Here is a 26,895-nt window from a genome sequence, read left to right as displayed (position 1 = left end):
TAATTCCCTTGGAGTCCCTTGTGGGTGTTGTCACTACTTCCCAAGCGCCTAGTTGTACTTCCCAAGTGCTTAGTACAGTGCTCTGCACACAGGAAGCGCTCAATAAATACGATTGAATGAATGAATGAATGAATGAGCTTTCCCGGGCGAAGAGAGCAGTGACCTAACGGTGAGATTGAGTCTCTTTCTGCTGACGGACATTATCTTGGCTGCTACCGGCCAAATCCCCCCCGTCGGAGGGCCGCTAAGTCAATTCCTCAAGCCCCCAGTGCATTAGTACGCTGCAAAACTTGACAACCTTGTGAGCGTTCCTCTCCGTAAGTGCTTACTCGTTTCAACGTTTTCAAGGTCCCTAATTTCTGGCTGGATTGCTTGGTTTGCTGGTGAAATCGCCTTCTCTCACCTCTTTTTTTTTGTTTGGGAAGTTTCACCACAGTACTGGTTATGTGGGCAGAAACCGTACGTAGTGAAGCAGCGTGGCCTAGCGGAAAGAGCACGGGCCTGAGAGTGAGGACCTGAGTTCTAATGCCGGCTCCACCACGTGTTGGTTGTGTGACCCTGGGCAAGTCATTTAACTTTAGAGAAGCAGCGTGGCTTTGTGGAAAGAGCCCGGGCTTGGGAGTCAGAGGTCGTGGGTTCTAATCCCGGTGCCGCCACCTATCAGCTGTGTGACTTTGGGCAAGTCACTTCACTTCTCTGGGCCTCCGTTAGCTCATCTGTAAAATGGGGATTAAGACTGTGAGCCCCACATGGGACAACCTGATTACCTTGTATCTACCCCAGCGCTTAGAACAGTACTTGGCACATAGTAAGCATTTAACAAAGAGCCCACTGTTGGGTAGGGACCCCGTCTCTATATGTTGCCAAATTGTACTTCCCAAGCGCTTAGTACAGTGCTCTTCACGTAGTAAGCGCTCAATAAATATGATTGAATAAATGAATGAAATACCATTATTATTATTATTTTTATTAGCCCCTCAGTGACACCATCCGTAAAATGGGGACTCGGTACTCCTCCCTCCAGTTTTGACCTTGAGCCCCATGTGGGGCAGGGACTATGTCCAGTCTGATTATCTTGTATCAACCCCAGCGCTTAGAACAGTGCTTGACACATAATAAGTGCTGAACAAATACCATTAAAAACAAGAACAACAACAAAAGAAACCAAAAAAACCCAACCCTCCAATTGGTCTCATAATCTGTTCCAGCAAAGAGTTGCTGCGGTTGATTATTTGCATCTCATTTTCTGGCTGGGGTGGACATCTCTTTTGGCATTGGTTGGCATAAAATCTTTACTTACTGTAAAATGCAAGAAAAATAAATAATTGATGACTCCCTGGAGCATCTGTTCTGAATAATTCAGCCCAGAGTTTAGTTAGCAGTGTTATTAAGGGATGAGAGCTTTTAAGTGCCTATGTTACTGGGGGCAGAGAATAAACCGGCACACCTGAAAGACATTCATCCTTCACCCGTATCCACTTTCAAACACAAAATAGTCAAATACCTCAAGTAAAACTTTTTTATAATGCATCGTTCAATAGCTCGTCTGCTTCGAGAAAATCCACTCTGATCAAAAGATAGCTAACAGCATAAGTTCCATCAGATGCTGTGAAAAATAGGATTTCCGCCTGAAGGCAAACTTTTAAGGAAAGAAATCCATGGGGAGTAAACAGCACAGCGCAGCCTTTTTAGTCATATTTTATTAATCCTTTAAACAGCAACAGAAGGAGAGAAGCCAATGTAAAAGCAACAGATTTTTTTTCTGGTGTTCCAAGAAAGGATTTTTTTCCCAAAGTTATTGAAGTGGAAAAGGCCTTTATGTAGGCCATATTTATATGGAACTATTTAGCATTTAGTACAGTGCACTGCATCCAGTGGGTATTGAGTACTGTATTGCCACTCCTACTGTTTAATACCTCCAAATAACTCTTTGATCACTGTGATATTTTATATTTCCCAATACAGATATGTTAACCAATTACCGTGGTTTGTTCTTTTTGAATTCTCTAAGGAATTTAAGAAATCTTATTTACCTGGATTGTGAGATCTGGCCTATAGATAGAGCATAGGCCTGGGAATCAGAAGGACCTGGGTTATAATCCTGGATCTACCACTTGTCTGCTGTGTGACCTTGGGCAAGCCACTTCACTTCTCTGTGCCTGTGACCTCATCTGTAAATTGGGAATTGGGGCCGTGAGCCCCATGTGGGACAGGGACTGTGTCCAACTTGATTATTTTAGAAGCAGCTTGGCTTAGTGGATAGAGCACATGCCTTGGAGTCAGAAGGACCTGAGTTCTTACCCCAGCTCCGCCACTTGTCTTCTGCGTGACCTTGGGCAAGTCAGTTTACGTCTCTGTGCCTCAGTTCCCTCATCTGTAAAATGGGGATGGAGACTGTGAGCCCCCTGTGGGACAGGGACTGTGTCCAACCAAATTATCTTGTACCCACCCCTGCGCATAGTACAGTGCCTGGCACGTAGTAAGTACATCACATATACATATAGAGAAGCAGCATGGATTAGTGGAAAGAGCCCGGGCTTGGGAATCAGAGGTCATGGGTTCTAATTCCGGATCTGCCATTTGTCAGCTATGTGAACTTGGTCAAGTCACTTCACTTCTCTGTGCCTGTTACCTCATCTGTAAACTGGGGATTAAGACTGTGACTGTGGGGCAACCTGATTACCTGTGCTTAGAACAGTGCTTGGCACATAGTAAGCACTTAACAAATACCAACATTATTATTATTACATACCGCTATTATCATTATTATTATCTGGTATCATTGGACCGTGTTTTCTTTTTATTAGACAATAGGCTGCCAAGTTACAGATTAGAGTGTTGTCCAATGCGTACAAATGAAAGTGTAATATTATATGGCAATGTGAGTTGAGTGAAAAAACATTCTTACATCAGGGCAAATAGATCGTGTTTTTTTGTCAAAGTGAAGTTGCTTCTAATTCCTCATTTGTTTCTGGACACCCTGTTTATCTATTGTCTAGCATCTGGCTGTGTATGCTCTGAGGCCTGATAATGATCTAGACAAAGTACGTTTCATCATAGAACAGTCAAATAAGATAACCACGGCCCTGTCAGTAAATTCCTCAAGTCACCGAGTGTGTGTTGTAATTCAGTCTGGACCAACAGGCTAGTGGTTTTTTCCCAAGATAGAAAGTGGATCGCGCTTTATTGGAGCGAAAGGCCTGAAGTCAGGATCTGGGTTCTAATGTCGACTTCACTTGTCTGCTGTGTGACCTTAGGCCAGTCACATATCTCAAGTAAAAAAAATTTATAATGCATTGTTCAATAATAATAATAATAATAATTTTGGTATTTGTTAAGCACTTACTATGTGCCAAGCACTGGGGGAGATACAAGGTAATCAGGTTGTCCCACATGAGGCTCACAGTCTTCATCCCCATTTTACAGATGAGGTAACTGAGGCATAGAGAAGTTAAGTGACTTGCCCAAAGTCACACAGCTGATCAGTGGCAAAGCTGGGATTAGAATCCATGACCTCTGACTCCCAAGCTTGCGCTCTTTCCCCTGAGCCACTCTGCTTCTCTAGTATTGGTTACTTCATCTGTACAAAGGGGATTAAAACTGTGAGCCCTATGTGGGGTAGGGACTGTGTCCAACCTGATTATCTCTCATCTACCCCAGTGCTTAGTACAATGCCTTGCACATGGTGAACACTTGAGATGCTGGGTTTTTTTTCCCCAAAAACAAAAGCTATCATGTTGGTGATTTTGTTCACGCAGTGGTTCTGAGAAAGGTAAAAGTACTTGGGGCCTTAGTCACCTCTGGTGTTCAGAGAAATGATATTGTCAACCAAGTGCTTTTTTCCGGGCCCAGGCTGCTCCCATTGAACTTAAAGGAAATTCCACATATTCGAGATGTTTGGAAGTTGAGACTGTGAGCCCACTTTTAGACTGTGAGCCCACTCTTTGAGACTGTGAGCCCACTGTTGGTAGGGACTGTCTCTATATGTTGCCAATTTGTACTTCCCAAGCGCTTAGTACAGTGCTCTGCACATAGTAAGCGCTCAATAAATACGATTGATGATGATGATGAAGTTGAGGTCAACCACAAGACCACTGTCAACAGTCGTCCAACTGGGCTTCAACAGGTTGCTGCCCCATTTCATTAAGAATTTCCCCAGAGTTGGGCATTCTCGATGTGATGATGTCTCTGTGAGTTGGCAGAAACCTCAGGCCCCATGGAGACACACTCAGGGCTTTTTAAATGGAATTGCCCAGGGGGTTACCTGAAGGTAGTACGTGAGGTTTTTCATGAGTGGCCCTAAGACATTTCTGTTGCCATTGAAGCTCTTTAATAATAATAATGATGGCATTTGTTAAGCGCTTACTATGTGCAAAGCACTGGGGGGATACAAGGTGATCAGGTTGCCCCACGTGGGGCTTACAGTCTGAATCCCCATTTTACAGATGAGGTAATAGTGACTTGCCCAAAGTTACACAGCTGACAAACGGCAGAGCCAGGATTAGAACCCACGACCTCTGACTCCTAAGCCTGTGCTCTTTCCACTGAGCCACGCTGCTTCTCTTTACTGATTCGACCTCCAGAGGATTAGCTTTCCGCGAGGTGTGCATCCAAAGCTTTGGGCAGTTAACCGGTGCCTTTGCTAGGGGCAAAGTGCTTAGATTTTGTTCATTCATTCATTCAGTTGTATTTATTGAGTGCTTATTGTGTGCAGAGCACTGTACTAAGCGCTTGGGAAGTACAAGTTGGCAACATATAGAGACGGCCCCTACCCAACAGTGGGTTCACAGTCTAGAATGATGTTATATTGTGATGTTAAATATATAATTCTGGTGTATTCCTGCACTTAAGGATGATTTTTTTTAATGGTATTTGCTAAGCACTTACTATGTGCCAGATACTGGGTACATACAAGCTAATCAGGTTGGGCACAGGCCCTGTCCCCCATGGGGCTTACAGTCTGAATCCCCATTTTACAGATGAAGTCACGGAGGCCCAGAGGAGTGAAGTGACTTGTCCAAGGTCACAGAGCAGACAGGTGGCGGAGCCAGGATGAGAAGCCAGGCCCGGGCTCTAACCACTAGGCCAAGCTGCTGCTTTTTAGCGTGCCAAAAGCTGGCATCGGACCATCATCATCAATCGTATTTATTGAGTGCTTACTATGTGCAGAGCACTGTACTAAGCGCTTAAACCAGTGCTAGAAACTGCCATTAAGCATCTGGACAAAGAGTGCTAATGTCAGCAGAGTGTAAGAAATATTTCCAGCTTCGGTCTTGTAACGCTGCCGAACTTTGGATTTAAAATGACAACCTGGGCAGCAGCAGTTTCGATCCTTGTAGCCCTGAGCCTGATGTTTTCATTTTCTATTCCCTTCAACTGAAAATCTGAATGAGAGAAATCAGAGCAGGAAAACAGGAGGCACGATCTATTTTTGAACCACCACTAGCTATTTGATGGGCAGGGAAATAAAACCATGGCCACCAGGGCTTTCATTCTTGGCTGACTCTGATCCACGATTTCTATCTACAAAATCGAAGCAGCATGGCTCAGTGGAAAGAGCACAGGCTTGGGAGTCAGAGGTCATGGGTTCAAATCCTGGCTCCGCCAATTGTCAGCTGTGTGACTTTGGGCAAGTCACTTCACTTCTCTGGGCCTCAGTTCCCTCATCTGTCAAATGGGGATTAAGACTGTGAGCCCCCCGTGGGACAACCTGATCACCTTGTAACCTCCCCAGTGCTTAGAGCAGTGCTTTGCACATAGTAAGCGTTTAATAAATGCCATCATTATTATTATTAAAATAGAGATTCTCATGCGGGAAGTTGGCTTCCCCTCCTTACTCTTCTCCTATTCGTGAAAAGAATTCCAAACCCTCCCCATCTCTCCTAGCCTGAAAGGATGTGAGGCATCTTAGCTTTCTCTCCACCAGAAGATGCTTTTAAGGCAATGTCCTGAACGTGTTTTCCATGAAATGTCAAAGTCTGTTTTGGTGCCCAGGTAAATTCCATGATTCATTTTCTGGTTCTAGTTCACCGACTTAAAGCAGTAATAGTCAAATGCAGCACTATTAAGGAATAATAAAAAGTTCTTTTTTTTTTTTTAAAATAGGCCAAAATGTCACCAGCTTATCATTCGCCCCGATTGGATTCAGCTGCTAAAAAGGTAAGTCGCCCTGCAAACCCTAAAAAGTGAAAAGATTGTGTTTCCAAATGTCCAGGTTGCCCTCTTGTATGTTTATTTCTCTCTGATGAGTCAGTTTTGGGCGATTACCGCCATGAAATACTTTTATTACAGGCTGTGTGTCAAAGAGCCTCTCTCATTTAAAGCCCTGGTGAAGGAGGTCCTACTTTAAGTTCTTAAGAGAGAGAGAGGGAGGGAGGGAGGGAAAAAAAAATCATACAAACATTCAGTTCAGGTGCCCACTTCTTTAACCACAGTGTCCGTAGATGTGCAGGTAAATAAATTGGAACCTTATTCAGGCCCAAAACCTTGGGCTTGGCCCGGGAATAGTCTGACCTCTTCCAGAGCCCCCTCTGCCATCGCTCAGTCCAAATGAAAAGAGTCCTATTCTGGGAACTGTTGCCAACTTGTACTTCCCAAGCGCTTAGTACAGTGCTCTGCACACAGTAAGCGCTCAATAAATACGATTGATTGATTGATTGGGAATCCTGATACCTGAGTTCTAGCCCAGGCCAGTGCCCACCCCGGGTGTGCCAACAGTAGTGTAGGTTTCTGACCCAAAGACCACTTCAGGGAGGTGGTTAGGCTCAGCAGGAATCCTAAAAAGAAGCCGGTTTTTGTGGGTGGCAAAGGCCTATAGTGTTATCGGGGCAACTGCCTGCTCGGTTGTGACTCTGAGGCCCAGCGTGGACACTGCCAGATTCACTTTGGCTGAAATGGACTAATACATCAAGACACAAAGAGTTTCCCATGCACTTCACGATGTGCTACTTCCCTGCCCTCCTGCTTATTCACTGCCCGCTGAGCCCCACTGAGAACAGACCCGGCAGGAAAGAGCGAAAGCGAGTGGCGAAGCTCGTCTGCTGTGTGACTTTGGACAATGAGTCACCTCGCTTCTCTGTGCCTCAGTTAAGTCATTTGCAAAATTCATTCATTCATTGTCGTATTTATTGAGCGCTTACTGTGTGCAGAGCACTATACTAAGCGCTTGAGAAGTACAAGTTGGCATCATATAGAGACGGTCCCTACCCAACAGTGGGCTCAGTCTAGAAGAGGGTTAAGACTGTGAGCCCCATATGGGAGGTGGATAATAATAATGATGGTATTTGTTAAGCGCTTACTATATGCCAAGCACTGTTCTAAGCACTGGGGTAGATACAAGGTGATCAGGTTGTCCCACATGGGGCTCACAGACTTAATCCCCATTTTACAGATGAGGGAACGGAGGCCCAGAGAAGTTGTGACTTGCCCAAAGTCACACAGCTGACAAGTGGCAGAGCCAGGATTAGAACCCATGACCTCTGACTCCCAAGCCCGGGCTCTTTCCACTAAGCCACGCTGCTTCTCTTGGATCTACCCCAGTACTTGAGAAGCAGCGTGGCTTGGTGGATAGAGCACACAAATAAATGCTGTGGGGCTGTGGATGCGGTTGAATATCAAGTGCTTAAAAGAGGTCATGGGTTCAAATCCCGGCTCCGCCACTTGTCAGCTGTGTGACTCTGGGCAAGTCATTTCACTTCTCTGCGCCTCAGTTACCTCATCTGTAAAATGGGAATTAAGACTGTGAGCCCCCTGTGGGACAACCTGATCACCTTGTATCCTCCCCAGCACTTAGAACAGTGCTTTGCACATAGTAAGCGCTTTATAAACGCCATCAAAAAAAAAGATGCAAATCCCAGTGCATTGGCAATGCAGAAGGGAGAGGGAGTAGGGGAAATGAGGGCTTAGTCAGGGAAGGCCTCTTAGAGGAGATGGGATTTTAATACAGCTTTGAAGGTGGGAAGAGCGCCGTGATCTGCTTAATGTGAAGGTGCTTAATAGTGCTCCAGTGCTTAGAACAGTGCTTTGCACATAGTAAGCGCTTAACAAATGCCATCATTATTATATGAAGGGGGAGGGAGTACCAGGCCAAAGGGAGGATGTAGGCAAGGTGCCAGCGGCCAGCTAGATGAGATAGAGATACATTGAATACGTTGGCGTTACGGGAGCTAAGTTCCTGGGTTGTACTGGGCTGTAGTAGGAAATCTGCGAGGAAGGGTGTCAATCAATCAATCAATCGTATTTATTGAGCACTTACTGTGTGCAGAGTACTGTACTAAGCACTTGGGAAATACAAGTTGGCAACAGTAGGCTCACAGTCTAGAAGGGGGAAACAGAGAACAAAACAAAACATATTAACAAAATAAAATAAATAGAATAGATATGTACAAGTAAAATAAATGAATAAATAGAGTAATAAATACATACAAACATATATACATATGTACAGGTGCTGTGGGGAGGGGAAGGAGGTAAGGCGAGGGGGATGGAGGGGGGTATGGGGGAGAGGAAGGAGGGGGCTCAGTGCGGGAAGGCCTCCTGGAGGAGGTGAGCTCTCAGTAGGGCCTTGAAGGGAGGAAGAGAGCTAGCTTGGCATTTGTCAGTAGGGAGGGCATTCCAGGCCAGGGGGATGATGTGAGCCGAGGGTCGACGGTGGGACAGGTGAGAACGAGGTACGGTGAGGAGGTTAGCGGCAGAGGAGCGGAGGGTGCGGGCTGGGCTGGAGAAGGAGAGAAGGGAGGTGAGGTAGGAGGGGGCGAGGGGATGGACAGCCTTGAAGCCCAGGGTGAGGAATTTCTGCCTGATGTGTAGGTTGATTGGTAGCCACTGGAGATTTTTGAGGAGGGGAGTAACATGCCCAAAGCGTTTCTGGACAAAGACAATCCGGGCAGCGGCGTGAAGTATGGATTGAAGTGGGGAGAGACAGGAGGATGGGAGATCGGAGAGGAGTCTGATACAGTAGTCCAGACGGGATAGGAGGAGAGCTTGAACGAGCAGGGTAGCAGTTTGGATGATGGAGAGGAAAGGGCAGATCTTGGCAATGTCGCTTAGCTGAGACCGGCAGGGATGTGTTGGGGTGAGCTGATCGAGTACTCTAAAGCCAATGGTGAAGAGTTTCTGTTTGATGTGGAGGTGGGTGGGCAACCACTGGAGGTTCTTGAGCGGGGAGACGTGCTACCGCTCCCTGGAGGAGCTTATCAATCCTATTTGCTTACTTTGAGCAGAGCACTGCACTGAACGCCTGGGAGAGTACAGTATAAAATAATAATATATATAATTCATTCATTCATTCAATCGTATTTATTGAGTGCTTGTTGTGTGCAGAGCACTCTACTAAGTGCTTGGGAAGTACAAGTTGGCAACATATAGAGACGGTCCCTACCCAACAGTGGGCTCACAGTCTAGAAGAAGCAGCATGGCTCAGTGGAAAGAGCATGGGCTTTGGAGTCAGAGTTTATGGGTTCAAATTGTCAGCTGTGTGACTTTGGGCAAGTCGCTTCACTTCTCTGGACCTCAATTTCCTCATCTGTAAAATGGGGATTAAGACTGTGAGCCCCGCCCTGGGACAACCTGATCACCTTGTAACCTTCCCAGCGCTTAGAACAGTTCTTTGCACATAGTAAGCACTTAATAAATGCCATCACTATTATTATTATTATTATTATTATAAAAAATTTGGTAGGCACGTTCACTTCCAACAGTGAGCTTATAGTCTAGTTTGGGAGACAGACATTAATATGAATGTCTTCTAGACTGTGAGCCCGTTGTTGGGTAGGGACCGTCTCTACATGTTGCCAACTTGTACTTCCCAAGCGCTTAGTACAGTGCTCTGCACACATTCATTCATTCATTCAATCGTATTTATTGAGCACTTCCTGTGTGCAGAGCACTGTATTAAGCGCTTGGGAAGTGCAAGTTGGCAACATATAGAGACGGTCCCTACCCAACAGCGGGCTCACAGTCTAGAAGCGCTCAATAAATATGATTGAATGAATGAATAAATAAATTACAGATATGTTTATAAGTGACATGGGGCTGAGGGACGAATGAATAAAGGGTACAAATCCCATGCAAGGGCAACCCAGAAAGGAGTGGGAGAAGAGGGAAGGAGGGTTTAGTCGGGGGAGGTCTCTTGGAGGAGATGTGCTTTTAACAAGGCTTTGAATCAATCAGTCAGTCAATCAATCGTATTTATTGAGTGCTTACTGTGTGCAGAGCACTGTACTAAGCGCTTGGGAAGTACAAGTTGGCAAGTTTGAAGGTGGGGAGAGAAATATTCTGTCAGATAGGAAAAGGGAGGGCGTTTCAGGCCAGAGGCAGGATGTGGGCGAGGGGTCATTAGCGATATAGATGAGATCGAGGTATAGCCAGTAGGTCGGCATTAGAGGAGCTTAAGTGTGCAGGCTGGATTATAGTAGGAAATCAGGGAGGTGAGTTGGGAGGGGCAAGGCGATACTGAGGGCTTTATAGCCAAGGGTAAGGAGTTCCTGTTTGCCGAAGTGGATGGGCAATAACTAGAGGTTCTTGATCAGTGGGGAGACATGGACTGAACAGTATTTTCAGAAAAGTGATCCGGGCAGCAGAGTGAAGTATGGCCTGGAGTGGGGAGAGACGGGAGGCAGGGAGATCAGCAAGGAGGCTGATACGGTTACCAGTAATATAGTAATTCACATGGCAGCGGTCTGGATGGAGAGGAAAGGGCAGATTTTAGTGATGTTGTGAAGGGTGAACTGACAGGACTTGGTGTCAGATTGTCTATGAAAAAGAAAAAAACACCCGAGCAGCTCATTCCAGCCCAAGTACCAAGAGAAGCAGCGTGGTTCAGTGGAAAGAGCCCAGGCTTGGGAGTCAGAGGTTGTGGGTTCTTATCCCGGCTCCACCACTGATCAGCTGTGTGACTTTGGGCAAGTCACTTCACCTCTTTGGGCCTCAGTTACCTCATCTGTAAAATGGGGATGAAGCCTGTGAGCCCCATGTGGGACAACCTGATTACCTTGTATCTACCCCAGCGCTTAGAACAGTGCTTGGCACATAGTAAGCGCTTAACAAATGCCATAATTATTATGATTATTATTACCTTTACTCCTATTTCCTCCAGGACATCCCAGAACACGTCTGTGGTGGGCAGGGAAATATAATAATAATAATTGTTGGCATTTGTTAAGCGCTTACTATTGCAAAGCACTGTTCTAAGCGCTGGGGAGGATACAGGGTGATCAGGTTGTCCCACGTGGGGCTCACAGTCTTAATCCCCATTTTACAGATGAGGTAACTGAGGCCCAGAGAAGTTAAGTGACTTGCCCAAGATCACACAGCAGACGTGGCGGAGTCGGGATTCGAACCAATGACCTCTGACTCAACCAAGTCTATTGTGTTATACTCTCCCAAGCACGTAGTACAGTCCTCTGCATGCAGTAAGCGCTCGATAAACAGCATTGATTGTCTGTGGGCCCAGGCACTGGGCACCTGTTGTTTTGATAGCTTTTGTCCATTAAAAGAATCCGTCCCCTAGACCATCTCACTGCCACAAATCCTTCCTGGGCTTGGACTGGTTGCTGGACTGTCAATCAAGCTCGGGGAATCGACTGTCATCAGCGTGGCTCAGTGGAAAGAGCCCGGGCTTGGGAGTCAGAAGCTGTGGGTTCCAATCCTGGCTCCACCACGTAGCTGTGTGACTTTGGGCAAGTCACTTCACTTCTCTGGGCCTCAGTTCCCTCATCTATAAAATGGGGATTAAGACTGTGAGCCCCACATGGGATAACCTGATCACCTTTTATCCCCCCCAGCACTTAGAACAGAGCTTTGCACGTAGTAAGCCCTTAACAAATACCATCATTATTATCATTATTATCCCTGCTACAAAGTCAGTCAGTCAGTGGTATTTACTGAGTACTGACTGTGTGTGTTCTAGACTGTGAGCCTGTTGTTGCCTAAGGACCTGTATATATGTATATATGTTTGTACATATTTATTACTCTATTTATTTATTCATTTTACTTGTACATATCTATTCTATTTATTTTATTTTGTTAGTATGTTTGGTTTTGTTCTCTGTCTCCCCCTTTTAGACTGTGAGCCCACTGTTGGGTAGGGACTGTCTCTATATGTTGCCAACTTGTACTTCCCAAGCGCTTAGTACAGTGCTCTGCACACAGTAAGCGCTCAATAAATGCGATTGATTGATTGATTGACCATCTCTATATGTTGCCGACTTGTACTTCCCAAGTGCCTAGTATAGTGCTGTGCACACAATAAATGCTCAGTAAATATGATTGAATGAATGAATGCAGAGCACTGTACTAAGCACTTGGGCGAGTACAATACAAAAAACAGACCCATTCTCTGCCCGCAACGAGCTTACAGTCTAGAGGGCCCCAGTGCTAGGGAGCGCAGAGGAAGGAGGCCCCCGGAGAGGGTTGGGCCAAGCTTTGCCCACCGCTCGACTCCACGACATGAGGTGAGGGGGTGAAAAGGTGTTGGAACCAGGGCTCTGAGCTCTGAAGAGAGCAGGGGAGGGGATGGCAGCACGAGCTCCTGGAATGTCCTCTCTCCCACCCACATCCCGGACCTACCGCTGTCCCTTGATATCTCTCGTCCGCATCCCGGGACAGCTGAAATGCCCCTTTCCTCCCCCTGCTCCCAACCACCATGGGCACACTCCTGGCTGGAATCTCGCTTCCTCCCAGAAGAGCGTGCAACACAGCTCAGATCTGTGGCTCCCTTCACCCTCATCATCAATCGTATTTATTGAGCGCTTACTGTGTGCAGAGCACTGTACTAAGTGCTTGGGAAGTACAAGTTGGCAACATATAGAGACTGTCCCTACCCAACAGTGGGCTCACAGTCTGAAAGGGGGAGACAGAGAACAAAACCAAGCATACTAACAAAATAAAATAAATAGAATAGATACGTACAAGTAAAATAAATAAATAGAGTAACAAATATGTACAAACATATATACATATATACAGGTGCTGTGGGGAAGGGAAGGAGGTAAGATGGGGGGATGGAGAGGGACGAGGGGGAGAGGAAGGAAGGGGCTCAATCTCACCCTCGAGATCACGCAGGCAGAAACAATGTGCTGGGGTAACACTGTGGACCAAATGGGTTTTGTTGTTGTTGTTTGAGGGTTTTTTCTTTGTTGTTTTAAAGAAAAATGATCCACACAGCCAAGTGGAGTAAGGATCAGAGTTGGGAGAGACGGGAGGCAGGGAAGTCAGCGAGAAGGCCGAGGCAGTCGTCAAGGCGAGATAGGATGAGCGCTTGGATCAGCGGAATGACAGTTTGGATGGAGAGGAGGGGGCGGATTGGAGCGGTGTTGTGAAGGTACAACTGACAGGATTTTGTGACAGATCGACTGTGTGGGTTGAATGAGAAAGCTGAGCCGAGGATAATGCCAGTTCACTTCCAGGATCACTGTGGTGTGTGTACAGATGCCCCATGCAGCCCATTTACATGTTTTACTGTGCCTCTTGGCCAAGCCCAGTTGCAGTGTGGTGGCCACATTGGGCTTGCACCGAGCCCCATTCCATCCCCGGACTAAGCGAAGCCCAGGTATAATAATCATGGCATTTATTAAGCACTTACTCTGTGCAAAGCACTGTTCTAAGCACCGGGGAGGTTACAAGGTGATCAGGTTGTCCCACGTGGGGCTCACAGTCTTAATCCCCATTTTACAGATGAGGTAACTGAGGCCCAGAGAAGTTAAGTGACTGGCCCAAAGTCACACAGCTGACAAGTGGCGGAGCTGGGATTTGAACCCATGACCTCTGACTCCAAAGCCTGTGCTCTTTCCAGTGAGCCACGCTGCTTCTCTGTGTTGCTCCAGATTGCATGGGCTAGCAGGCTACCCCTGTTTCAGGATGGGTTTTCATAGACATAAACTCATCATTCATTCATTCATTCATTCAGTCGTATTTATTGAGCACTTACTGTGTGCAGAGCACTGTACTAAGCGCTTGGGAAGTACAAGTTGGCAACATATAGAGACAGTCCCTACCCAACAGTGGGCTCACAGTCTAGAAGACTAGAAGGTACATCAAGGCATGGAGAAGCAGTGTGGCTTAGTGGAGGCTGAAGGATCTGGATTCTAATCCTGTCTCCTCCACGTGTCATCTGGGTGACCTTGGGCCAGGCACTTCATTTCTCTGGGCCTCAGTTACCTCATCTGTAAAATGGGGATTAAGAGTGTGAGCCCTGTGGGGGACAGGGACGGTGTCCAACCTGATTAACTTGTATCTACCCCAGTGCTTAGAACAGTGAGCACTCAACGAATATGTTTATTATTGTTATTATTATTATTAATATTACCTTGTCTAGTTGACCGAGAGCTGAGTAGGCTTGGTAGTGAATAATTCAGAATCCACGCAGTTCAGGCCATGTGAACTTCTCGTGAGCCCGTCCCAACCCTCGCTCTCTTTCCACCACTTTCCGGATTTCCAACAAACTCACCAGCCTGACACGTTGGTGACATGCAGCTAGTAAGGAGCTAGGAAGCGAGCTGATTTCCGAGGAAGGAAGAGAAGCCCCTGGCTGTCAGTCAGTGCGTCGTGTTCAGGCAGACAACTGAGGAGAAGAAAGTGAATTAGCTGGCAATTCTGACTTCTTCTGAGTTTTGGAAGTTCACTTCCCCCTCCTATGAACACGAAGGTTAATACATTCTTGCAGAATCCCACATTACACAAAAGGCTCCTGCTATAGAACTCATCTGTTCCAAAACCAGGCACGTGGCGTAGTAGAAAACCCAGGTCAGCTGTCTCTAATAGTAATAAAATAATAATGGCATTTGGGCCCACGTCGGGCTCACAGTCTTAATCCCCATTTTACAGATGAGGTCACTGAGGTGCAGAGAAGTTAAGTGACTTTCCCAAGGTCACACAGCAGGCATGTGGCGGAGCTGGGATTCGAACCCACGACCTCTGACTCCAAAGCCCGGGCTCTTTCCACTGAGCCAAAGCTCGCTATGCCAGGGAGCATGTCTGCCAATTCTGTTATAGTGTACTCTCTCAAGTTCTAGACTGTGAGCCCACTGTTGGGTAGGGACCGTCTCTATATGTGGCCAACTTGTACTTCCCAAGCGCTTAGTACAGTGCTCTGCACACAGTAAGTGCTCAATAAATACGATTGATTGCTTAGTATAGTGCTCTGCACACAGTAAGCACTAAATAAATAAGACTGATTTATTGATGGCCGGTATGTGACCTTGGGCACATCAATAATAATACTGATATTTGTTAAGCACTATGTGCCAAGCACTGTTAATAACAATAATAATAATAATTGTGGTATTTAAGCACTTTGTGCCATGCACTGTACTAAGCTCTGGGGTGGATACAAGCATTCATTCATTCATTCAATCGTATTTATTGAGTGCTTACTGTGTGCAGAGCACTGTACTAAGCGCTTGGGAAGTACAAGTTGGCAACATATAGAGACGGTCCCTACCCAACAGTGGGCTCACAGTCTAGAAGGGGGAGACAGAGAACAAAACAAAACCTATTAACAAAATAAAATAAATAGAATATGTACAAGTAAAATAAATAAATAGAGTAATAAATACGTACAAACATATATACAGGTGCTGTGGGGAAGGGAAGGAGCTAAGGCAGGGGGATGGGGAGGGGGAGGAGGGGGCTCAGTGTGGGAAGGCCTCCTGGAGGAGGTGAGCTCTCAGTAGGGCCTTGAAGGGAAGAAGAGAGCTAGCTTGGCGGATGTGCGGAGGGAGGGCATTCCAGCCCAGGGGGATGACGTGGGCCGGGGGTCGACGGTGGGACGGGCGAGAAGGAGGCCCAGTGAGGAGGTTAGCGGCAGAGGAGCAAAGGTTACGGGCTGGGCTGGAGAAGGAGAGAAGGGAGGGGAGGTAGGACGGGGCGAGGTGATGGACAGCTTTGAAGTCGAGGGTGAGGAGTTTCTGCCTGTTGCGTAGGTTGATTGGTAGCCACTGGAGATTTTTGAGAGGGGAGTAACATGCCCAGAGCATTTGTGGACAAAGACAATCCGGACAGCGGCATGCAGTATGGATTGAAGAGAAGAGAGACAGGAGGATGGGAGATCAGAGAGGAGGCTGATACAGTAGTCCAGATGAGATAGGATGAGAGCTTGAACGAGCAGGGTAGCAGTTTGGATGGAGAGGAAGGCTACTGCATCGGCAGGAAAGGATAAACTTGAAGTGAACGAGGTTGGCATGGTGTTTAGACTTTCGCCAGCAGCGTTCGGCAGCTCGAGCATAAGAGCGAAGGAGGCAAACAGTGGCAGTGATCCAGGGCTGTGGGTTAGTGGTACGAGAGTGGCGAAGGGAAAGGGGAGCGAGCGAGTCTAGCTGAATTGAAAGGGTAGAGTTGAGAGCAGTAGTCTGATCATCAAGATTTGGTAGAGAAGAAAGGGAGGTGAGGTGGGGTGTGAGGCACTCAGAAAGATGCATGGGGTCAAGAGAACAGAGATCTCTGTGAGGGAGTAATATAGATTTACGGGGAAAGGAGTGTGAGTGAGGAGGCAGGTGAGAAGATTATTTTCAAAGAGGGATTTCCGAGTTGGTGAGGGTGGACACAGTGCAGCGGTAGGAGATGATGAGGTCGAGGGTGTGACCAAGTTGGTGAGTGGGCGAGGTGGGGTGGAGGAAGAGGTTGGCAGCATCAAGGAGAGATAGAAGGTGGGCTGCAGAGGAGTCACCAGGGATATCCATGTGGATGTGGAAGTCTCCGAGGATCAGAGTGGGCATGGAAAAGGGGAGAAGGAAGGTGAGGAAGGGGTCAAAGTCGTTAAAGAAGTTGGAGGTGGGGCCGGGAGGGCGGTAGATGACGGCTACAAGAATCTGGAGGGGGTGGTAGAGGCGAATAATGTGGGCTTCAAAGGAAGGGAAGGAAAGGGAAGGGGGAGGAGGGATAGTGCGAAAGCGACATTGGGGGGCGAGAAGGAAACCGACACCTCCTCCTTTTCCGGTGAGTCTGGGGGAGTGGGAGAAGAAGAGGCCTCCACTAGAGAGAGCAGCAGAAGAGACGGGTCCCTGTTCCACGTGGGGCTCACAGTCTCAATCCCCATTTTACAGATGAGGAAACTGAGGCACAGAGAAGTGAAGTGACACGCCCACGGTCACACAGCAGTCAAGTGACTGAGGTGGGATAAGAATTCATGACCTTCTGACTCCCAGGCTCACGCGCTGGGGTAGATGCAAAGTAATCAGGATGCACACAGTCCCTGTCCCCTGTGACGCTCACGCGCTTAATCCCCATTTTACAGATGAGGTAACTGAGGCCAGAGAAGTGAAGTGACTTGCCCAAGGTCACACAGCAGACACGTGGCAAAGCCAGGATTAGAACCCAGGTCCTTCCGACTCCCAGCTCCATGCCGTATCCACCAAGCCTCACCGCTTCTCACCTTAACTTCTTATCCACTTAACTTCTCTGGACCTCAGTTTCCTTATCTGTAATATAGGGATTCAATATCCGTTCTCCTTCATTCATTCATTCAATCATATTCATTCATTCAATCGTATTTATTGAGCGCTTACTGTGTGCAGAGCACTGTACTAAGCACTTGGGAAGTACAAGTCGGCAACATATAGAGACGGTCCCTACCCAACAACGGGCTCACAGTCTAGAAGGGGGAGACAGAGAACAAAACAAAACATATTAACAAAATAAAATAGAATATGTACAAATAAAATAAATAGAGTAATAAATACATACTAACATATATACATATATCCAGGTGCTATTGGGAAGGGGAAGGAGGTAAGGCGGGGGGATGGGGAGGGGGAGGAGGGGGCTCAGTCTGGGAAGGCCTCTTGGAGGAGTTGAGCTCTCATTCATTCAATCGTATTTATTGAGCGCTTACTATGTGCAGAGCACTGTACTAAGCGCTTGGGAAGTACAAGTCGGCAACATATAGAGATGGTCCCTACCCAACAACGGGCTCACAGTCTAGAAGGGGGAGACAGACAACAAAACAAAACTGTGAGCCCCATGTGTGACAGGGACTTTGTCCAACCTGATTAGCTTGTATCTACCCCAGTACTTAGAACAGCGCTCTACAGATAGTAAACGCTTAACCAAAACGAGAATGATCGATGATTATCATTATTATCCTCTCCAACCTTCCGCTACAAGCGCGGCCTGCTGTAACCAAACGGGCGTGCGTCGCCTGTTCAGCATTCCCTAATTCTGCGAACAATGCCCTAGCCAAAACTCATTATGAAAGCATGCGCCGTAACAGAACCCAGTGTAATTTAAGTGCCACCCTCACCCTCTCGCCCTGATTAAGCCTTTCTATTTATTTTATTTTGTTAGTATGTTTGGTTTTGTTCTCCGTCTCCCCCTTTTAGACTGTGAGCCCACTGTTGGGTGGGAACTGTCTCTATATGTTGCCAACTTGTACTTCCCAAGTGCTTGTGTGCTCTGCACACAGTAAGTGCTCAATAAATGCGATTGATTGATTGAAAAAAAAGCCAAGCAGGAAGGAGCAGATCACTTCGTGCCTCTCACTCGCTTCCTGGAGTGCTAATGTTAGAGTCTGGTTTCCCATCCTAATGGGAAAACGGACCTCCCAGATTGCCATTGTTCACCTTTCTGGGTAGGACAGCCACCGTGCCTAACATTCAAATGGAGCATGGTGTGATTCGTGCCAAGCGACTTGTTTTCCCCTGTAGCTGCTTGTGATGACCGGAGCCAAAACGATAACATCCTGGGCGCAGACTTGGTTGTAATAATAATAATGATGATGGTATTTGTTAAGTGCTTAATATGTGCCAATCCCTGTTCTAAGTGCCAGCAAGGTAATCAGGTTGTCCCATGTGGGGCTCACAGTCTTCATCCCCATTTTACAGATGAGGTCACAGAGGCACAGAGGAGTAAAGTGACTTGCCCAAAGTCACACAGCAGACAAATGGTGGAGACAGGATTAGAACCCACGTCCTCTGATTCTCAAGATAGGCTCCTACTACTAGGGTGGGTTCCCACCAACCGTCAGTGTCAGTATCATCCCATCACTGCTTTCCTGGGGCTTCTCGGGGCCTCAGTGACCTCATGTGGAAAATGGGGATGGAGACTGTGGGCCCCACCTGGAACAGGGGCTGTGTCCGGCCCGATTTGCTCTAGTATCTGCCCCAGCGCTTAGTACGGTGTCGGACACATAGTAAGCGCTTAACGAATGCCACAGTTTTTTTTTTATTTCCTGTGTTCCGGGAAACTGACCTGTCTCTCAGAGTTGACCAAGGGAGAAACTAGCAAGTGGCTTGCAGGGGCTAGAGCTAAAACAGGACTCATTCATTCAGTCGTATTTATTGAGTGCTTACTGTGTGCAGAGCACTGTACTAAGCGCTTGGGAAGTACAAATCCGCAACATATAGAGACGGTATCTACCCAAGAACAGGCTCACATGAGAGTCTTTCGTGGCTTAGTGGAAAGAGCCCGAGCTTCTGAGTCAGAGGATGTGGGTTCTAATCCCGGCTCCCTCACTTGTTTGCTGTGTGACATTGGGCAAATCACTTAACTTCTCTGTGTCTCAGTTACCTCATCTGTAAAATGGGGGGTTAAGACTGTGAGCCCCATATGGGACAACCTGATTACCTTGTGTCTACCCCAGTGCTCAGTTCAGTGCGTGGCACATAGTAAGTGCTTAACAAATGCCATTATTATTATAATTATTATTTTCAATCCCAAATGAAGGGGCCAGCTAGCTAAAATCAATGGCCTGTAATCCATCGGTGATATTTATTGTGCACTTACTGTGTGCCAAGCACTGAACTGAGCTCTCGGGAGAATTCAGTACAAAAGAGTTGGTATACTCATTCCATGCCCACAGCGAGCCTAGAGTTTGGAGGGGGAGACGGGCATTTAATATAAATACATAATAATAATAATAATAATAATAATAGTGTTTGTTAAGCACTTACTATTTGCAAAGCACTGTTCTAAGCGCTGGGAAGAATACAAGGTGATCAGGTTGTCCCTCGTGGGGCTCACAGTCTTAATCCCCATTTTACAGAGGAGGTAACTGAGGCACAGAGAAGTTAAGTGACTTGCCCAAAGTCACACAGCTGACAAGCGGCAGAGCCGGGATTAGAACCCATGACCTCTGACTCCCAAGCCCGGGCTCCTTCCACTGAGCCACACTGCTTCCCATAATGTAAGCGCTGTGGGGCTGGGGTTGGGCTGAATATCCAATGTCCAAAAGATGCAGATTGAAAAGCATATTTTTTCAGTAGTATGTAATTACCTACTATGTGCCAGGCTCTGTACTAAGTGCTGGGATAGATACAAGGTAATTTGATTGGAAAATGTATGCCCTACGTGAGGCTCACTGTCTTAATCCTCATTTTACAGATGAGGTAACTGAGGCACAAAGTGAAGTGACTAGTCTGATGTGGGACCTTGGGCAGTTGAATAAGCATCAAAAAGGATCGATATTTCCCTGTGTATTTTTGCACTTCCCAGATCCGTGAAGCGGGTGGGGATATAGGTCCATGCCGACAACGATTGTAGAACAGAAATAACAACTTGCAAGCTCTGTCGCCTAACAGCAGGTTCCCACTTCAAAAGCAACCTGCCAGAAATGTGGTTCCTTTGCTCCTTGATCTATGGAGAGTGCCGGGATGACTGGAGGGCTGAGTCGTGTGAACTGAACAGCCCTGGGAAGTACTGTCGATTGAAGCTGTTATGAATAACAATAACGGTAATAATAATAATAAATGATTGTGGTATTTGTTAAGCGCTTACTCTATTCCGAGCACTGTTCTAAGCACTGGGGTGGTTACAAACAAAGCATGTTGGACTCACTCCCGGTCCCCCATGGGGCTCACAGTCTTAGTTCTCATTTTACAGATGAGGAAACCGAGGCATAGAGAAACTAAATGACTTGCTCAAGGTCACACAACAGACAAGTGACGGAGCCGGGATTAGAACCCAGGGCCTTCTGACTCACAGGTCTGTGCTGCATCCACTAGGCCACCCTGCTTCTCTGTTGTGCGGTCGGTAGAGTCTTGGTAGTACGGGCCAGAACTCAGGCACCGTAGACTGTAAGCTCACTGTGGGCAAGAAGTGTGTCTGCTAATTCTCTTGTATTGTAGTTAGTCAGTGGTATTTATTGAGCGCCAACTGTGTGCAGAGCACTGTACTAGTAGGACGGGGACCCGCGGGCCGGACAGCGGGAGGACAGGGGCCTCCCTCGCCCGACCGCTTAGTCCGGGGCTCCGCACACTGGCAGCGCCCAGTAAGTACGAATGAATGAATGAATGAGTGAATGAATGAATGAATGACGGAGGCGTGTCTATCTATCTATATGTATCTATACGTTTATATCTCCAAGCGCTTAGTCCAGTGCTCTGCACACACTAAATGCCCAATCAGTACGATTAAATGAATGAATGAATGACGGGGGCTCATCTATCTATGTATCTGTATCTATATATACACACACACATACATATATACTGTATATGTGTATATAGACATATATATTGTGTGTATATATGTATATGTACACATATATATGTGTATATATACGTGAGCCCACTGTTGGGTAGGGACCGTCTCTACATGTTGCCAACTTGTACTTCCCAAGCGCTTAGTACAGTGCTCTGCACACAGTAAGCGCTCAATAAATACGATTGAATGAATGAATGAATATATACACACACAATATATATAGTGTATATATGTACGTATTTATTACTCTATTTTATTTGTACATATTTATTATATTTATTTTATTTTGTTAATATGTTTTGTTTTGTTCTCTATTTTCCCCTTCTAGACCGTGAGCCCGCTGTTGGGTAGGGACCATCTCTATATGTTGCCAACTTGTACTTCCCAAGCACTTAGTACAGTGCTCTGCACACAGTAAGCGCTCAATAAATACGATTGAATGAATGAATGAATATATACACACACAATATATATAGTGTATATATGTTTGTACGTATTTATTACTCTATTTTATTTGTACATATTTATTCTATTTATTTTATTTTGTTTATATGTTTTGTTTTGTTCTCTATTTCCCCCTTCTAGACTGTGAGCCTGCTGTTGGGTAGGGACCGTCTCCAGATGTTGCCAACTTGTACTTCCCAAGCGCTTAGTACAGTGCTCTGCACACAGTAAGCGCTCAATAAATACGATTGAATGAATGAATGGGAGAGCACAATCTAACAGTATAACAGACGCATTCCCTGCCCACAATGAGCTTACAGTCTAGAGGGGGGAGAAAGACATTAATGTAAAAAAAAAAATTACAGTTGTGTACATAAGTGCTGCAGAGCTGGAAGAGGGGTTGAGTAAAGGAGTCAAGTCAGGGTGATGCAGAAGGGAGTGGGAGAAGAGGAAAGGAGGGCTTAGTCAGGGAAGGCCTCTTGGAGGAGATGGGCCTTCAGACTGAACTCCTTGTCTTCCCTCCCAAACCCTGCCCTCTCCCTGACTTTCCCATCACTGTTGACGGCACTACCATCCTTCCCGTCTCCCAAGCCCGCAACCTTGGTGTCATCCTCGACTCCGCTCTCTTGTTCACCCCTCACATCCAAGCCGTCACCAAAACCTGCCGGTCTCAGCTCCACAAAATTGCCAAGATCCGCCCTTTCCTCTCCATCCACACCGCTACCCTTCTCGTTCAAGCTCTCATCCTATCCCGTCTGGACTACTGCATCAGCCTTCTCTCTGATCTCCCATCCTCATGTCTCTCCCCACTTCAATCCATACTTCATGCTGCTGCCCGGATTGTCTCTGTCCAGAAATGCTCTGGGCATGTTACTCCCCTCCTCAAAAATCTCCAGTGGCTACCAATCAATCTGCGCATCAGGCAGAAACTCCTCACCCTGGGCTTCAAGGCTGTCCATCCCCTCGCCCCCTCCTACCTCACCTCCCTTCTCTCCTTCTCCAGCCCAGCCCGCACCCTCCGCTCCTCTGCCGCTAATCTCCTCACCGTACCTCGTTCTCGCTTTTCCCGCCATCGACCCCCGGCCCACGTCCTCCCCCGGGCCTGGAATGGCCTCCCTCTGCCCATCCGCCAAGCGAGCTCTCTTCCTCCCTTCAAGGCCCTACTGAGAGCTCACCTCCTCCAGCCACGCTGGAGCTCTTATGCCCAGAGCGTTTCCGTAGTAAGGTAATCCAGGCAGCCGAGGGAAGTATGGATGTCAAGTATGGGAGTATGGAGTGAAGTTTGTCAGTGGGGTGTTTGCTGGGACATGGTGAGCAGTTAGGCAGCCGACCAGATAGAAAGCTTTGCTTTCCCACTCCCTCGTCAGCAGTCAGCAAACCAGTCAATCAATCAATCAATCGTATTTATTGAGCGCTTACTGTGTGCAGAGCACTGTACTAAGCGCTTGGGAAGTACAAGTTGGCAACATACGGCAGTGCACTTATATGATTGTCTTTGTTAAGGGCTTACTCTGTGCCAAGCACTGGGGTAGATTTGGAAGCAGCATGGCTCAGTGGAAAGAGCCCGGGCTTTGGAGTCAGAGGTCATGAGTTCAAATTCCGGCTGCACCACTCGTCAGCTGTGTGACTTTGGGCAAGTCACTTCACTTCTCTGGGCCTCAGTGACCTCATCTGTAAAATGGGGATGAAGACTGTGAGCCCCCCGTGGGACAACCTGTTCACCTTGTAACCTCCCCAGCGCTTAGAACAGTGCTTTGCACATAGTAAGCGCTTTATAAATGCCATTATTATTATTATTATTATACAAGATAATGAGGCGAGACACAGTGACTGTCCCATATGAGAAGCAGCATGGCCCAGCCATTATTATTTTTATAATACAAGATAATGAGGCGAGACACAATGCCTGTCCTACATGGCCCAGTGGCAAGAACCCAGGCTTGGGAGTCCGAAGTCATGGGTTCTAATCCCAGATCTGCCATTTGTCTGCTGTGTGACCTTGGGTGAGTCACTGTGTAACCTGGGGCAAGTCACTTAACTTCTCTGTGCCTCAGTTTCCTCATCTGTAAAATGGGGATAAAGACTGTGAGCCCCCCGTGGGACAGCCTGATCACCTTAGAGAAGCAGCGTGGCTCAGTGGAAAGAACCCTTTGGAGCCAGAGGTCATGGGTTCAAATGTAGGCTCTGCCAATTGTCAGCTATGTGACTTTGGACAAGTCACTTCACTTCTCTGGGCCTCAGTTCCCTCATCTGTAAAATGGGGATGAAGACTGTGAGCCCCCCGCGGGAGAACCTGATGACCTTGTAACCTCCCCAGCGCTTAGAACAGTGCTTTGCACATAGTAAGTGCTTAATAAATGCCATTAAAAAAATGCCATCATTATTATCATTATGTGGGACTGTGTCCAACCATCTAAGTGGGAGAGGGAGAACAGGTGTTGAATCCTCATTGTACAGGTGAGAAATCTGAGGCACAGAGAAGTTAATAATACGGTACTCGTTAAGCGCTTGCTATGTACCAAGCACTGTTGGTGAAGTGACTTGCCCAAGGTCACACAACAGACAAGTGGCGGAGCTGGGATTAGAACCCATGAACCTTCTCCGTGCTTCACTTGTCTGAACTGCCAAGCATTTTGGCAGGGGTGGGAATCCCTATTACCGAAGCCATTTAAAGCTGAGTATCTTCTTTTAGACTGTGAGCCCACTGTTGGGTAGGGACTGTCTCTATATGTTGCCAACTTGTACTTCCCAAGCGCTTAGTACAGTGCTCTGTACACAGTAAGCGCTCAATAAATACGATTGATTGATTGATTGGTTGATTCTCTGGGCAGTGATCGGGTCATCAGAGAGGCCCGGCCAGTGGCACCCTTTCATTCATTCATTCTTTGTGCAGAAACGCTCTGGGCATGTTACTCCCCTCCTCAAAAATCTCCAGTGGCTACCAATCAACCTACGCGTCAGGCAAAAACTCCTCACTCTCGGCTTCAAGCCTGGTCGAAGGCCTCTGTGGCCCAGGCCGGGGAACCCTGCAAAAAAAAAAAACCTCATCCGGACCCTCCAAACCTCAGTTTCCCAACCTATAAAATGGAACTATTCCACCCCTAAATTATTTCAGTCTTATTTATTGAGCGCTTCCTGTGGGCAGAGCACTGGACTAAGCGCTTGGGAAGTAGAAGCAGTGTGGCTCAGTGGAAAGAGCCCGGGCTTCGGAGTCAGAGGTCATGGGTTCAAATCCTGGCTCTGCCAATTGTCAGCTGTGTAACTTTGGGCAAGTCGCTTAACTTCTCTGTGCCTCACTTACCTCATCTGTAAAATGGGGATGAAGACTGTGAGCCCCACGTGGGACAACCTGATCACCTTGTAACCTCCCCAGCGCTTAGAACAGTGCTTTGCACATAGTAAGCACTTAACAATCAATTAATCAATCGTATTTATTGAGTGCTTACTGTGTGCAGAGCACTGTACTAAGCGCTTGGGAAGTACAAGTTGGCAACATATAGAGACAGTCCCCACCCAACAGTGGGCTTACAGTCTAGAAGGGGGAGACAGAGAACAAAACCAAACATGTTAACAAAATAAAATAAATAGAATAGATATGTACAAACGTATATACATATATACCGGTGCTGTGGGGAAGGGAAGGTGGTAAGACGGTGGGGATGGAGAGGGGGACGAGGGGGAGAGGAAGGAGGGGGGCTCAGTGTGGGAAGGCCTCCTGGAGGAGGTGAGCTCTCAGTAGGGCCTTGAAGGGAGGAAGAGAGCTAGCTGGGCGGATGGGCAGAGGGAGGCCATTCCAGGCCAGGGGGATGACGTGGGCCGGGGGTCGACGGCGGGACAGGCGAGAACGAGGCCTAACGGTGAGGAGATTAGCTGCCGACGAGAGGAGGGTGCGGGCTGGGCTGGAGAAGGACAGAAGGGAGGTGAGGTAGGAGGGGGCAAGGGGATGGACAGCCTTGAAGCCCAGGGTGAGGAGTTTCTGCCTGATGCGCAGATTGATTGGTAGCCACTGGAGATTTTTGAGGTGGGGAGTAACATGCCCAGAGCGTTTCTGGACAAAGACAATCCGGGCAGCGGCATGAAGTATGGATTGAAGTGGGGAAAGACACGAGGATGGGAGATCAGAGAGGAGGCTGATGCAGTAGTCCAGACAGGATAGGATGAGAGCTTGAACAAGCAGGGTAGCGGTTTGGATGGAGAGGAAAGGACGGATCTTGGCAATTTTGAGGAGCTGAGACCGGCAGGTTTTAGTGATGCCTTGGATGTGAGGGGTGAACGAGAGAGCGGAGTCGAGGATGACACCAAGGGTGCGGGCTTGTGAGATGGGAAGTTTGGTAGTGCCGTCAACAGTGATGGGAAAGTCAGGGAGAGGGCAGGGTTTGGGAGGGAAGACAAGGAGTTCAATCTTGGACATGTTGAGTTTTAGGTGGCGGGCAGACATCCAGATGGAGATGTCCTGAAGGCAGGAGGAGATGCAAGCTGGGGGAGAGAGCAGGGGCGGGGATGTAGATCTGGGTGTCATCAGCGTAGAGATGATAGTTGAAGCCATGGGAGCAAATGAGGTCACCGAGGGAGTGAGTGTAGATTGAGAACAGAAGGGGACCAAGCACTGAACCTTGGGGAGCCCCCACATTAAGGGGATGGGAGGGGGAGGAGGAGCCTGCAAAAGAGACTGAGCCATCATTATTGTTATTATTATTATTCAAGGCTGTCCATCACCTTGCCCCCTCCTACCTCACCTCCCTTCTTTCCTTCTCCAGCCCAGCCCGCACCCTCCACTCCTCTGCAACTCACCTCCTCACTGCACCTCATTCTCGCCCATCCCACTGTCACCACCTGGCCCACGTCCTCCCCCTGGCCTGGAATGCCCTCCCTCTGCCCATCCGCCAAGCTAGCTCTCTTCCTCCCTTCAAAGCCCTACTGAGAGCTCACCTCCTCCCGGAGGCCTTCCCACACTGAACCCCCTCTTTCCTCTCCCCCTTCTCATCCCCCCCCGCCTTACCTCCTTCTCCTCCCCACAGCACTTGTGTATATATTT

At 47.5% G+C, this 26,895-nt stretch overlaps 1 protein-coding gene across 3 annotated transcripts in view; it reads left to right on the top strand.

The window, feature by feature from the left end:
* The window catches only part of VPS8 (VPS8 subunit of CORVET complex), a 367,622-nt gene that overhangs the window by 316,457 nt on the left and 24,270 nt on the right, over positions 1 to 26,895 (top strand). For all 3 annotated transcript variants that reach the window (XM_038743776.1, XM_038743795.1, XM_038743785.1), the window contains one exon: positions 6,106 to 6,159. In XM_038743776.1, coding sequence (XP_038599704.1) covers positions 6,106 to 6,159 — 54 coding nt within the window. The remainder of the gene's footprint in view (positions 1 to 6,105; positions 6,160 to 26,895) is intronic.

The sequence above is a fragment of the Tachyglossus aculeatus genome, chromosome 1, assembly GCF_015852505.1.
Source record: "Tachyglossus aculeatus isolate mTacAcu1 chromosome 1, mTacAcu1.pri, whole genome shotgun sequence".
Classification (NCBI taxonomy): Eukaryota; Metazoa; Chordata; class Mammalia; order Monotremata; family Tachyglossidae; genus Tachyglossus; species Tachyglossus aculeatus.
This window is presented reverse-complemented; position numbering and strand designations above follow the sequence as displayed.